Source organism: Malaya genurostris, chromosome 3 (assembly GCF_030247185.1).
Source record: "Malaya genurostris strain Urasoe2022 chromosome 3, Malgen_1.1, whole genome shotgun sequence".
Taxonomy (NCBI): domain Eukaryota; kingdom Metazoa; phylum Arthropoda; class Insecta; order Diptera; family Culicidae; genus Malaya; species Malaya genurostris.
This window is the reverse complement of record NC_080572.1, coordinates 181,681,480-181,697,177: the sequence shown is the minus strand read 5'-3', so window position 1 is coordinate 181,697,177 and position 15,698 is coordinate 181,681,480. Positions and strand designations below refer to the sequence as shown.

Below are 15,698 nucleotides of genomic sequence, written 5' to 3'. Positions count from 1 at the left end.
TTAGCTTAAGTTTCTATTAAGTGCAAAACACATTTAGTTAGGAAAAAGTTTAAATTTAAAATGTTTAAATTTAAATTATGCTACACTGTTTTTTTTTTACGTGGGAAAACACTAGCTTCGGAAATCCGCGTAATTTCGGGAACCCTCGTAAAAAAGTGTAACTTTAGATATTCGCCTAAAAAAAACACGTAATTTCGGGAATCCGTGTTAAAAAATCCGCAACCGCATAAAACATGACCTATAAGTGTATCTATATGTTTTAATCAAACATTCTTATTATTCTCGATAACCACTTAGCGCTTAAGACATTTAGCTTTAAACGTAACACTCTTCGGTAGATTGAAATTGGATTTCGATTAAATTTAATTTTCGTAATATTCGCATCATAGATTGCTTTCAATTTTTTCTGGTATAATCTTTTGTAGTGCTTAAAGCGCATATCGAACACGTCAGCACCCAGCATATATACTGTTAGAACTTGTTCAGTTATAGCAACATTGTTATTAAACGAATGGAAAGTTCTGCCCTTCTTCTATTCATATGAACCTTTATCAAATTCCAATGAAGTAAATTACATGTATCATCAAATACGTATGATTGAATTTCTTCAAAAGAGTTACAATCGTTTTACATTCCTTCTTTGACTTGTCGGTTCAGAGGAGTTTAAATGTAGCTGCCTAGTGCTTATGTTGCAGTTCGATTTTAATCGTTAAGCAGATGCAAAATTAACGCTACTCCAGAAACACTTTTTTTGTATTACATTGAAGTGCCTGTACTGTAGAGAAGTTTTAATAAAGGTTTAAATGATTAAGCCGACATCATAGCGGTACCCATTTTCCTCGCAAGCTCCAACAATATTGCTATGAATACTCCAATGCTCCATCGGAGCAGAGGGCCTTCTCTTTCTATGACAGCCAAAAAAGTCTTAATAGAATGATTCGTAATACTTTTCTCTGATCCATTTATTGGTTGCAACCAAACAAACACAGATTCCGGAAAACAACCCAAAGCAATGCTATTTTTTTGTTCTAACAATCGTTCTTTCTATTTACGCCGTCCTATTACGAAACACCTTCGTGCGATTGACGAAATTATTAAATTCAATCAAAAAGAAGAGTTCCAGCGACAACTATCGCCGAAAGAGTGCTACACCTAGTGATAACAATAGCAATAAGAAGCCGCCCAAAAATGCCAATCCCACTAACAAGAAGCCTAATCATAATCACAAACAGGGTCTCAATCGTGCGAAGAATCTGCTCAAGTTCGAGAATGACTATGACTTCGAGCAGGCCAACAACAAGTTCGAGGAGTTGCGTTCCCAGCTGTCAAAACTAAAGGTGGGCGATGATGTGAAGCCAGAGCAGGTATCTTTTTTTTGTTTTCTTACTTTTTTATTTGCCAAACATATATTTTCACTTCTTCATCTTCGACTGTCTCACTACTATTTTTGAGCGAATAACGAGATTGGTTTTCCCATGTTTGAACAATCAAATAACGACAAATAAATGAGCACCATCGTTCCATCCGAAGCCTATTTTTGTGACCGGTGGTTGTATTTGCTTTTTGATATATCGCTTGTAAATGTGTTAAAAGTTTGTGGCTCCTAACCTTAACCTTTTCCGGAACAGAAAATCAAAGTATTGTTGTCGAGCACTTCCACTAGTGTACTCAATTCGATCATATTCAAAATTTACAGAACTCGACAAATATACTCACTTGAGACCGGTTTGAAGAGTAAGCAAATGATCGCATATTTGGCTCATTTGTAATTTCGGAAAAATTTTGCTTATTCGATTCAAGCGTCTCTCCAAACTGTGAATATTCATATTCTTCCAAGATCACTGTTAAATCTAATATCGTGATTGTTTAACAAAACCCCAGCTGAACAGCGAAACCATTGACAAGAAGGACGACTCCGGCAACGAGACTGGCGCCGGTGATCACGAACAGGAGGAGGACGAAGTCGTTTGCTACGATAAAGCCAAGTCGTTCTTCGATACGATTTCATGCGAGGCGATCGAACGTGCCAAGGGCAAACAGCAGCGAACGGATTGGCGACAGGAGCGCAAGCTAAACACCGAGACGTTTGGCGTCGGTTCCACCAGACGTGGAGGGTAAGTTGAATTCATTTTCATGTTTAGAATAGGGACAAATCAGTTTTCGAAGTTAAATCTTTATTTTAGTTCTCTGTTCTGTTTATTGGTACTCAGTATGTGTTGCAAAATCTGCACCGTTGCTTTTGTGCATTTCTTTCTGCATTTACATTTTTCTTGAAACAAGGGAGAATTCAAGAAAAAATACATGCTCTGTTCAGTAATTCTTGAATTCTTCCTTGTTTCAGGAGACATTTTCCCAATATCTTTCAATGGTTCTGAGCTCCAGACAGTTTGGTTTGTTGAGATGTCTTTTTCCACACCCCCCTCCCACGTTTGGCATAATGATTATTTGGCATAATGGTTATTTGGCATAATGAGCATTTGGCACAACAGTCATTTGGCCTAACAGATCAACATGCTGGTTAACCCCTTCACGACCATAAGATGTGCGGGACGAAATATGTCAGTACAAGACAATATTTTAGCTATTGGGGGTGCAAATTAAGAGAATATCAGCAAAAAACATAGCAGGGTGCATAGGTTTCAATAATTCCATCGGAAATATTTTTCCCTACGATTCTTAGCCATAAATGAAAAAAGAGTTGGGTTTATTAAATCGTAATTTAATTTATTGCTTTGATTATCAGAATAGTAAAATAAATAGTTAGTTATGGCATCCTACGAAACGATTTCGTGTACGCACACGTTGCACATAACCCATTTATTATGTGTTCTATTTTCTATACGTCATTTTGCACACTTTTCAATGCAATAAAAATTGATAGTTCTTTTTACTTTTTCGTTCAGAAACACATTTGTCGCCTTGGAAATAAGTTTTCCTTAACATTCAGTAAAAAAACATCGATTTAATAGTAATTGAAGAATCTATAACGAGTTTTATAGAAGGGAAACATATTTCCCTTGAGCGTTAAGGGGTTAATAGAATTTATGCTAATTTACGGACTTAACTGAGGGATAGCCCCTAGCTTTGGGTAATTCGGGCAAACACCCACAACTACACAGAGGTAATTTCGATTAGTCCCCCGCATAGGTGGGTCGCCGGCGCTCTCGTGGCCTGAATCATCTATGACGAACACAATATTGTGCTAACCCTAAATGAGTTGTTATATAAAATAATAGTGTGCTATTTACTACAGAGTTATATAGAAAATAACATTTCACCTAATATCATCGAAATATTTGGACCGAGTATAATATTTACACATTTCGCTCGAGTTTTCCTTGCAAAACATTACTCGACCGAACCACAAACGAAATTTCACATTAGATTAAAATATGGCGAGTTTAATTATTGTTATGACAAATGACATTATGCCAATAGCTATTGTGCCAAATAACCATTATGCCAAACTGTATTATGCCAAATGACCTTATACCAAATGGGTTGCCCCCGCACAGGGACAGTCATCTTTTCTCCTAGTATTCCTCTTTGTAAATTTTAGCGATTGTTGCACATTTTGCGAATAAAATAGATGATTATAAACCAAATACAGGGTACAAATAGCGTGCTTTACAAACACCTTTGGTTCGAAACTTTCCGGCGCAATCAAAAACTCCGCGTCGTCTAGATTCTCATTCATCAATTTCGAATAATAATAATAATAATATGAATGAAGAAAACAATCACAAAAAATACCGAACCATTCATTAGATCCATTTGGTTTACGGTTTACGGTGTAGATGTTTGTCATTTCAGCAAAAATTTTATTATTTTTTATTTGGGTATATTTAACAGACACATTATCTGCCCATACTCGCATATCAGTCCCATATCGATTTTCGCCAATTTTGAGTTAGCTTTAGGAATGAAATACATCCTCAATATACTCTCAGAAATTTCAATAAGAGTTGTGGGTTTGTTCAGTAAAATGTGAAAAAAAATATCAACTCATATCTGTCCCATTTGCAAAGTACCCGCATATCAGTCCCATTAAATGCAAATTTCAATAATTTCATTTGTTGCAATATCGGAATAGCAAAGGTGTATTGCCGATATTTCATGTAACAATACCATGATTTAGCATTAGGTGGCACAATAAATAAAAAAAATCGGAAATAAAATTTTGATCGTCTTTTTCTCGACATTTTCCATATGGGACTGATATGCAAGTATGGGCAGTTATGGTCCTAATGATAATTTCTAGTAATATACAAAAAAAAACGAGTATCCTACTGCGTGATAGATTTAAGTCGAATCCTAATGATACACGATTGAACGATCTCTGCAAGCCAATAATAGCACCATAGTTAGTTCGTCGTAAAGGAAGTCGAAGAAATGCACTGTTACGAAGAGCACGGGGTCGGGGGAGTACCTCAAAAGGCCGAATTACATAAGACCGAAACACAAAAAGCCGAATATTACAAAAAGCCGAAGCACAAAAGGCCGAAAGCTGCAAAACGGTTTACTTTACACCACTCAGCGAAGCTCAACAGCTGTCGTTGTAGAAAACCTGCATCTACTGGGCTTCGAATGTAATAGTAGATCTTAACGTCATCGACAAACGATAGACGAGGGTCCCCTAGAGTAAAGTTGACGTCGTTGAAATACAGTAAAAATATTGAAGGCCCGAGATGGCTACCCTGCGGAATTCCGGACGAAGCGATAAACTCATTGGAAACGTGATCGTCGATTTTCACTGCTAAACGACGATCTATAAGATATGACTGCAGCCATCGAAGAATGTTAGAGCCGTATCCAAGTCTTTCCAATTTAGCAATTGTTATATTGTGGTTTATTATATCAAAGGCAGAAGAGAGATCGGTGTAAATCGCGTCTGCTTGTAAACCTTTTGACATACCATCAGTCACGTAGCACATGAATGACAATAGGTTGGTGGTTGTGGAGCGCTTAGGCATGAAACCATGTTGAGTGTCAACAATATATTGCTTGCAGTGGTTGAAAATCGGTGCCAGGATAACCTTTTCAAACAGTTTAGGAACTGCACTAAGCGAGTTTGTAGAATATGATCGTTGCTTGCTAATCGAACCAACTTCGGCTATACATGTTCTCAGTTCCCGGTTCTGGAAGTATCGGAAATAGTGGTCAAAAACTTCAAAACGGAACTCACTTGATTTTCTCAGAGATGGCTGAACCGATTTTAGGAATCTAATACTCAAATGAAAGGGATTAAAGTCGCATAGAACGCTATTGAATTTCAACCACATCCGACTTCCGGTTCTGGAGCTATAGGTTAAAGCGTGTTTAAAATTGCAAACCGCCATTAAGAGCGACGATGCAAAAAAGGAAAAATTCTTCTAAAATCGGTTCAAAATTGTTTCAATTTGTAGATCATGTAGATTAGTTCCCGGTTGTGGAAGTACCGGAAATAATGTTAAAAAATTCAAAACGGAACTCGCTTGATTATCTTCCAGTTGGCAGCACCGATTTTCACAAACTTAGGCTCAAATGAGAAGAAAATTGTGGTTCCATAAACTGCTATTTGAATTCATTGGCGTCCGACTCGCGGTTCCAGAACTAGAGAGTAAAGTGTACTGAAAATTTCAAACCATGACTTAGAACGAAGTTGACGAAACGGGAAATTGCTTCATAAATTGGCATAATTTTTTTACAAATTGAAAAAGTTATGTTAGTTTATACCCAAATAAACTTTCTAGTTTTTATTCAAGTTTAAAATCATATCAGGTGTACAATTTTGCTTCCGCCGCTTTTTTTTCCAAAGTTAAAAGCTTCATTGCGAAAAAGTGCTTACAGATGTATTATTCAAAGTATTGTCCGTCGCTAGCGACAACTTTCTCCCATCTTTCCGGCAATTTTCGGATCCCGGCTCGAAAAAAGGAGTCCTCTTTTGACGCTATCCATGAAGCAATCCATTTTTCCAACTCTTCGAAGGATTGAAAATGTTGATCTGCCAGGCCGTGTGCCATCGAACGGAATAGGTGGAAGTCAGAAGGGGCGACACCTGGGGAATACGGCGGGTGTGGCAAGACTTCCCATTTCAGCGTTTCCATGTACTTTTTGACCACTTTTGCGACGTGAGGCCGAGCATTGTCGTGTTGAAGGATGACTTTGTCATGTCGCTCTTGATATTGTGGCCGCTTTTCTTTTAGCGCGCGACTAAGGCGCATCAGTTGCGTTCGGTAGCGATCTCCTGTGATGGTTTCACCCGGTGTTAAGAGCTCGTAGTAAATCACAACGAGCTGATCCCACCAAAATACAAATCAACATCTTAGCGCCGTGAATATTCGGTTTTGCCTTCGACGAAGTAGCATGCCCGGGATTTCCCCATGATTTTCTGCGTTTAGGATTATCATATCGAACCACCGGTTACGATTCGATGTAAAAACCCTTTACGATTTTGTCTTTGAAGCAGTTGCTCACATGCAAATAGACGGCGCTCGATGTCCCTCGGTTTCAACTCGTACGGCACTCAGTTTCCTTCTTTCTGAATCATACCCAGGGCCTTGAGACGTTTTGAAATGGCTTGCTGACTCACTCTCAACGATTCGGCAATCTCTTCTTGGGTTTGGCACGAATCTTTATCAAGCAATGCTTCTAGTTGTTCATCGTCGAAGGTTTTTTCTCTTCCACCACCATGTTTGTCTTCGACATCAAAATCGCCATTTTTAAAACGTTGAAACCACTCCCGACACGTTCTTTTACTCAGAGCAGCATCACCGAAAGTTTCTGAGAGCATTCGATGCGCTTCAGCTGCATTTTTTCGAATTGTAACAGAAAAGTATGGATGTGTTTTTGGAAGAATCTTCTAATGATATTGATGAAAATGTAAATATTATGAGAAAGGCATCAATTAATCACCACTAGGTGGATTAAAATAGATTTTTTCAAGTAGCGATTCGTCAGAAATGCTATAGTTTTGCATCAGTTCATATCTAATTGCAAACTTAAATTGTGTTGTATTCTTATCATCAACTGAATATTTTATGTCGTAGGGGAGACCGGGGCTGGTTGGGTGAGTTTCGCTTTCGGAATTACTGGACTCTTTCTGGTTAGACTTTTTGCTAAACGGTTCGCTCTGTTCATTTCGAGCACATGTGTGATTTTTTCATTCCTGAATATAAAACAGTGAAATGCGGAGAAAAAATCGGCCGTCAACCAACCCCAGAGCCGGAGTAGGTTGGCCGAATTTGAAAAAATATGTTAAACACATCAAATGTTCAATCATTTTTTTCATTAGATGAAAACAGTTAGTATGTATCATTTTTTATTATGTAGGCACGTGAAAAAAATCCCCTTTTTGGTTGTTGAGTATTTTGAATTATTTTGGCCTAGATTTCGGCAGCATTGGCGAAACTTTTTCAGATTCGTTTCTACTTTTTCCTTCACCAGCGTACGCGCTTACGTTTGGTTTTAATTTCTCCTCCTCCAAAGCTGCTTCTATTGGGAAATCGATCAGAATTTGAATCAATTTGCGATTTACGACCTCGACGCTCCTCGCACACTCGCCTTGGGGAGAGCAGGGTTGTAACGGTCGCGCGGATTTCGCGCGGTTTCTGAGCAGATGCATCAAAATCGCGGATTTCGCGCGAATTGCAAAAAAATATTATTTCAGTTTTGTGAATCATTTGTTCGAGAAAAAAAAGTTCGTTTATGAAACCCCAAAAAAACAAAGTTAGTTTTATGAAACCCCAAAAAATTAAAGATGAGGAACGTTTCAGCAATCGAGCCAGCAGGTCGAGCTGACCGAAATCGTGAATTTCCACCTTGATAAAACCAAAGTTTACGAGGATGCGGCTCTAGCAAATATTTTCTTCAGTGGACAAAACTTCGATTTTATACTCTCCAATCTCGAGTTGTACATATCGGTATTTAAGCATAGCTGTTACCAGGAATTACAAAAACTTTCCGATATATGTGCTTGCGTTGTCCCATTCTAATGCGGAAATCGAAAGAAGATTTTTGCACTCGAAGATATTAATGTCTGATGGAAGATATCGTCTCAGTGAAAACACATTCAATAATGCAAAGAACTTTATTAATGGAATGCTATACTTCGATAATATTATCACAAATTTTGTTCGTGATAAAAATCTCATTCTCAAAACAAAATTTGCACGATAGGCTTACGAAGCGAAGTTTGACAAGAAAAGAAGCGGAGAAGAAAAAGTTAAAACGTTCATCCGACAGGATTCCATCTGTTATGATAAGAAATTATTCTAAAAGTTTGTTGGTTCCCCTATCCAACATTGTCAATTGCTCTTTGCGTTCAGGATTTTTTCCTGATATATGGAAGAAATCCTATGTGTTTCCGGTTTACAAAAGTTGGTGGGTAATGTCAGAAACATAACTGGATGACGTGTATATGAAATGACATGGTGTTTCTTCACACTTCTTGATATCTGAAACGGAAGATGATATATTGTGTGAATTTTGCATACTTCCATTTCTTAATTTCCTGAGCAAGAATTTCTATGGAAAAAGTATCAAAAAGTTCTTTACTAATTAAATAATTAATTTACTGAGAGGTACCACGAGAATGCAATGTCGTTCACTGCATCAAAACCGTCATCCGAACGCGAGTAAGACAAACAAGCCTCATGAGTTTTTCTCTTTGATACTCGTTGATACCATATGGCTTCGATCATATCTAACTGGTCGTGAAATGATAGTGAAAATTAGAGATTGTACATCACCATTTACTGTAACCTCTGGAGTTCACCTTTTATATTTTTACTGTATCTCAACGATATAAATTTTTCGATCAAGTGCATGAAACTATCGTTCGTCGATGACCTTCAAATATTTCATATAATCAAATCTGTAGCTGACTCAGAGTACCTACAATAACAGTTAGATAATTTAACTAATTGGTGTAAAATCAACAAAATGGTTTAAAATGCCTCTAAATGCTGCGTCATATCTTCTAGTCAAAAAGTTTGTATTCAAGTTCGACTATAATATTTCATAAACTGTTCTCGAACGCGCATCGTCTGTTAAGGACCTGGGTGTTCTTCTGGATTCCAAGTTAAATTTCAAGAAGCACATAGATTTTACTATTTTTAAAGACTCTAAGCTGTTAGGATTTATTTTCCACAAAATTGTAAGCAATTTAATTTTCAATGTTAGTTCTGCGATGCTTACCGCAAAAATAGTGGTGTAAACGCTTCGCTCAAATATCGCGCGTTTTAGTTTTCAACTTCGCACGGATTTCGCGCGTTTTTTTTCGACTTTGCGCGGATTTCACGGTATTTGATTTTGAAATTTTTCGTAACTATCCTGGGAGAGGTCTGACGTTTTCAAGATGGGCTACTTCTGCTGGAGATTCTTACTAATGGACGAGTTTTGTTTGGGATTGGGTCAATCTGTGACAAATCCTGCTAAAAGTTTTGATGGCATTTGATTCATAAAATATTGGAATCATTTTTTCTGTAGACAACTTCCAACTTGTAATAATACTAATCTCTTATTTCTTTTTTTCGATAATTTTAATTTATTTTCAATACTTATTTCTCATGTATATCAATATAAGCAAAATATCCAGTTCCGTTCAAAAATGGATATCATTTCACGAATATCCAAGTGCACTTTTCTCTAAGCTAAAATTACAACTCGGACAACCTTACCCAATGAATGTTTTCGAGAACAATCACGATTAACAAAAATAAAAGTAAGGTTATACTGGAAACCGATATGCCATTTTGTAAAGCTTTGAACACCCTTTCCAATGGTACCATGTTTGTGGAAACCGAATATAAATTGATCCAATAAACATAAACGACAACACAAAAACACGTTAAATTATGTCAGTACGTGGATGACCAAAAGCATTATAGATGTCGCAACTGCGCATAATAGCCTTTTCAGAAAAGCCACTCGGCCAGTCTGCCCCTTCGCCCAACCAGTTCCGGTCTCCCCTATGTGCGCGAAATTTACACACTGGAATGTTTAGCGGTGCAAGTTTTTAACGAAAATTCGTGCATGTAAACATTGCACTCTAAGCTCATTAGCTCCAACATTTTATCAATCGCTGCCAGTGGAATAAAAAGTTATACACAGAATAAAGTGTTGCATTTTTTTTTCAAATACAGTCTTCACCAAAAAATAATCCATTTAAAAGATAAACTAAAACTGTGAAATACCCTAACCTATTGTTTCTATTCATTTTTCCTCAGCTACAACAGACGCGGCGGTTACTACAACCGCGGACCAAACAACTATCGTGGCAACAACCAATATCGCAACAACTACCGGGGACGCAGCGGTAACCGCAACAACAACCAATCCAATGGTCTTCCTCATAACAACGGTGGTCCTCGCAACCACAACAACCACCATTCGCAACAAGAGCCGCAGCAGCCACAGCAGCAACGCTTGCAATCACCTCAACCCCCGCAGCAGCAACCTGCTCCAATTGAGGTCGCAGCAGGTAAGATGATGAATAATGGTGATTTTTTGTTTGACAATGAAACAATAACGGAATTCCACTTCTTGTTTCTCCTTCAGGCAAATAATGCTACTCAACATTTAAAGATTCAAGTTTACTTTTAAAAAGCTGACCAGAGTTCCGTTAAGCTTATCACCAAAAATACGAGAAATCAAAACAAGATGAAAAAAATTACAGTAGATTCCTGTTGCAAAGTTTGTTAACAGAAAAAAATACGTTGCTTATTCTACGGCGGTTTTCCAGCGTTATCCCCTTTAGCCTCCCATCAGCGAAAACATCGAAAGCAGAATTGTATCGAATCGAGCGGTTTTTTGAGAGAATGCGTAAGGCAGTACTGAATGGAATGAAAACACAAACGAAAGACAGTTGAAAATCACAATCAGGATTATTCTCCTAATACGCTAATTTGCAGGCCGCGGAGAGTGATCATTTTGATTGACAATTGTTAGGCACTCTATCTTATACGTGTTTTGCAACAAAAAACGAGGACAACGTGGAACGTATGTCCCCACAACCCCACAAAGCGAAACTAGTAAAACTAGAGGAGTGCTTGGCGAACCGGGAAACAAAACCCCAACCATAAACGGAATCGCTTTCTTTCCCGTCGATTCTAAATGCTGATAATCTAACAAAAAAAAGATTGTAGAACTCATAGATGATGTTCGTTTTTTTCTATTGCTGGCAACAGAAAATCTTACCCCCGGCGGAGGCGACAGTTGGCGGATGTCTTGAAACTGGGCACATCAAGTCTAGAGCCTAGGAAGGAGAAGAAGAAGAAGAAGAAGGAAGGAAGGTGACGTATTTTTGGTTACGTTAGCCAGTGTGATTATTGAAGAGTACACTCAGGCGTAAGAAGAGTAAGAGTATTTAGAGGTCTGAAGTTTTTATAATTTCAACCGCAGTGAAGCAGATAGGTAGCACGGAACCAAACGCAGGAACAAAAGGAATCGACACTTTGTTTTTGAAGTAGAAGTGAAGGTGAACGAACACCTCATATGTGGGAAATTTGAATATTCATGTAGCTATTATTGGAGAAGCCACAGAAACTTATACTAAATTATACTCCCCTCGCGGCAGAGGAGATAAAAGTGTGAAGATATATTGGACGGAAGGAATGGAGTGGAACAGTAAGAATTTTGTATTTAAACATTGCTAGATTTGGAAGATTGAGAGAGAAATTTGCGAAGCGATATAGAACCACGAAATGAGATGGGAGATGAAATAGAAGAGTTTCAGCGAGAAGTTTACCAAGATTGGAGGAATTCAGGAAACGATTAGAATTGAAAATGTTCTTCAATTGTGTAAGATAGAGTACTTAGCAATGAAGTTTTTTTTGTTAATATTTCATATCTAATTAGTTTTTTTGCTATCCCCATTTCTTTTAATTTTAATTATTTTTTAACATAACCAAAATGCATGTGTTTCCTGAGGATCGAAGAAATTCTGGAAAAGGTTTTTCTTCCTATTGAATTAGTTCCAGATATATTAACCTCTCACGTCAACCACTAATTTCTCGCGACCATTGCATCAACCAATTGAATGTTATATCAACAGGTATACCCGTAATCTCGCATAGCATTTCGATGGAAAAATTGTAGGATATTGGAAAAAGATTTGTAATAATTATGATTATGATAATAATATTGAATAATTATAAATATTATATGTAGCTGAAGAAACCAGAGAGATAAATTATTTCATGCAAACTTAAAGCTGAGTAACAGAACAGATGAAACAATACATTGAAGAAGAAAAAAAACAGTCCCTTTTCATGAACTCCTACTACGTATAAAATAGAAAATAGATACTAGCTAAATCGTGCATTGACGTAGACGTTAAGGGAGCAAACAGCAAACGAACTTCATTAACTATTAGTTTGTAAATCGCGTTCGTAAGCAAAGGTGTTATCCAAGGTAACTCATGCACGCATGTGTGAGTGTGTGTGTGTGCGTTTATAAGGATTGGTAGTACAACATAATGCTGGCTAAAATTTCCGGATCGCCCCCCCTTTCGAATGGGCTCCTTACTGCTGTCGCGGGTGATTTCCGGAATGATTCAATGAAATAATGGGAATGTCACAAAGCTAAGGATCCAGTAAATGGAAGAAGAAGGTAAAAATGTCAGTTAAGAGAGAAACGAGGCGAACTTTTTTTTCTGATTTAGGAAAAATGAACAAAACGCAGATACCTATTAACTAAATATATAAGAAGTTTGTAACGAAAAGTGGGTTTTTACTAAATGCGAGATCAGTACGGCGATTTGCGAGATATGTGGACAGGAATTAACATTTTTCCGTGCTAGTTTTCTAGACTGTTGGCGTGTGTGGAAGTGAGTGAGTGATGGATGAATTTCGGAAAAGAAAGAAGCCAGAACCTACGATAGATCACAATTGGAATAGTGGAACGACCGGCTTCCAATTGCCAATGACGTTCAAGCCAAAACCACATGCTTTCGTTTTGTGCTTGAAAATTTAGAGCAACTTTTGTTACGGTTGCGTAATGCACAACAGAAAACGAAAAAAAAAATAGTTGTCTCATTCGCAGTGTGGTCCAGTGGTCGTTTTATGATCCGATTCCCTAATTCCTGAATTTTGTACGAAGACACTATTTTAATAATAATAAAAGCAGCATGCATATAAACATCCACCTCCTTCAGTAGAAAGCAATCGAGTTAGTGTGGGGGTTCCAAGGTAAAATCGTGATGTAGATGTACAACGTACACATATAATATTAAGTATTGAGTCAAAATAGAACCACAAAGACTTTCTTAAACATCAAATTTGTTTCATGTACAGACAAAATGTAAGACAGAGCAAAGCCAAATTCGGTCCAATGTGTGTAGGAGATGAAACAGTTGTAGTAACGTTTTAGCATCCAAAACTAACAATAGCAAGATAAAGCATAATGAATCCTGGTAACCAATGCCTTTCGTCTGACGAAATCGCGCATTCTATATGATCCAATGACCGGCCAAAGTGAAGGGCAGTGGAGATACGTATTTTATATTTTTAATCAAAGAAGAAATAGCTGTTTGGGGTCTATATTCCATAAATTTAGAAACACTAACCCTTGTGTTAAACTAAAAAAAAAGCTTGATATGCTTAGTGCATATCCACCTTTTTTTTAATATTTTTTTTTAGTATCACAAACATACACAGAGTTGCGATCCCTTGGAAGTATGGATCCTGTGCCGCTGGAGGTGATATTATTTAAAAGAAATAACATTGGAAAACTGTGGGTACAATGGACATGAGTCGCTTGTCTGGCGCGAAAGATAAACTAGAATAGTTTTTCATGAGAGGGGGAGGCGGCCCGTTTGGCATAAAGCCATTTGACACAATAACGAGATGAGTCGGCTACCGATCTGCCGTCGAAAGTGGCGGTCCCTCGAATACAAACCTGTAATCCATCCATTTGTCCAGTTTTCCTCAAAGCTAAGAGCCATCCCTCAGTTGAGTTCAAACCCGCCGTTTTGATTTCATTGCGAAGACGAGTTTGCTCGGTCTAATGCACAGCTAGAACACTCACTGGCAAATAATTATTTGCATAATTAACAAATGTATACTTTCTCATTTATCAATGACATTGAAATACACCGAATTCTTATTGTCGACAAGTATTCCTATTTTTTTCGATTTAGTGTCAAACGATGATTATCTATTATACCACATGATTTTCTGCCAAATAGCCGTTTTGCAAAGATATTCATTATCCACAGAGGAAATCATAGGCGGCATACTTTTTTTACGAGCATGGCGCTCCCAGTCGATTACGCAACGATATTCGTACATACAAGTGGGTGAAAAAATATCATACTCGTGCGCGCGAAATTGGCAGCACTGCACGAAGCTGACATGGTCTGCATTATGCCAAAAATTCATCATACTGAATGACGTTATCCCAAATGGCTTCATGTTAAACAGAGTAGACTCCTTCATGATGCCCTTAGTTGTATATATTAGAAGGTCTAAATTTGACAGTATACCCGCGATCCTTCTTGCGCATTTGGAACAGACCCTCTTTTAGTTTTTTTTTTATTTTGTTTCATCTATCTGTCAGATAGTAAGCCATAAATCTCACAGTTATCATTTTCAGTTCACTTTTGTTCTATTGTCCCATGTCGTGTCGAAATTCTTGACGTGTCCGTTTTAACCAGAGTTTATCGATGTTTATCATTGCTAGCACAACATAGAACACTATCTCTCAAAACTGGGTCCTACAGTAAAAATAATCCATTTTTACTTCAACAGTGGATATGATAATCAACAGGGTCTGATAGAGCATCTTTGACTGAAGAATTGGAAACAGTTCTGTGTACTACTACGAAAGAAGGTTTCTGAACAAGTTTTGTATAATCTTTTTTTTTCTTTGCATTATGTTTTTAGCAGTTATACATACTCATTTACAATTTCCGTTGTGCAATGTTTGGAATACATTTCGAATTGCTAAGAAAATGGATAGCAGCTTCCAAATGTTAGTTTGTAGCTATACTGGATGCTATTTTTAATTTATTATTCAAAAATTCTAAAAATTGCCTCGTAATGTTGCAAAATATATCGAACCATAGGTTTTAATTGAAAGCCGTTAAAACAAAGTTATCAACATTGTTTACTTTTCCAACATTAGCACAGTGCCGTTTTCAAGCACTTGATATCCATCCATAAAATCAATTTCTCTCTCAGCTAGTTCACAATCGATTTAGAAAATAGTCACTGACACGCAGGGCTAGGGATTGCGTACCATTCGTGAATGAACGAAGCAACAAAAATTATCTGCTCAAAACACCTTGCTAGACGACGAGACATGCGCTAATGAGAACATCCCGTTCTCTAGCTTAGTAATTTCACTATGCTTTCTGCGGCTGTGGCATAACAATAACACATTGCAAGCACCAGAGAGCGTTAATATTGACTGCTCTTTAGATCGAATCGAGCATTGGTAAGTGAGAAACAAAAAAATATTTGTTTTAAAAAATTCAAAGCCCTGCAAAACCACAGCATAGCAAATAAAACGGATGGTTGTTCCTGGCATATATGTGAATAGCAAAACGCTTTGTTTCGGTTTTGTTTTTAAATTTGATCAATGAAAACAAAAACATCTTGAGAAGATCTAGTTTAACGAAATCCAACAGAATATTATAAAGCTCGGTGGTATTCCGGAGAGGAGGGTTTTCATATTTCCTTCTATGATGAAGTTGATGTGTGCTCTTAGGCATTATA

The 15,698-nt window shown here is 37.4% G+C and overlaps 1 protein-coding gene across 8 annotated transcripts in view; it reads left to right on the top strand.

The window, feature by feature from the left end:
• Nucleotides 1–15,698, top strand: part of LOC131439411 (protein LSM14 homolog B-B) — a 35,855-nt gene extending 20,157 nt beyond the window's left edge. For 4 of the 8 annotated variants that reach the window (XM_058610379.1, XM_058610378.1, XM_058610373.1 and 1 more), the window contains exons 6-9: nt 1,113–1,364; nt 1,882–2,114; nt 10,209–10,462; nt 10,540–15,698. In XM_058610379.1, the coding sequence (XP_058466362.1) occupies nt 1,113–1,364; nt 1,882–2,114; nt 10,209–10,462; nt 10,540–10,547 (747 nt within the window). In that variant the 3' untranslated portion in view covers nt 10,548–15,698. The remainder of the gene's footprint in view (nt 1–1,112; nt 1,365–1,881; nt 2,115–10,208; nt 10,463–10,539) is intronic. The other 4 variants (XM_058610380.1, XM_058610375.1, XM_058610376.1 and 1 more) reach the window with 3 other exon arrangements.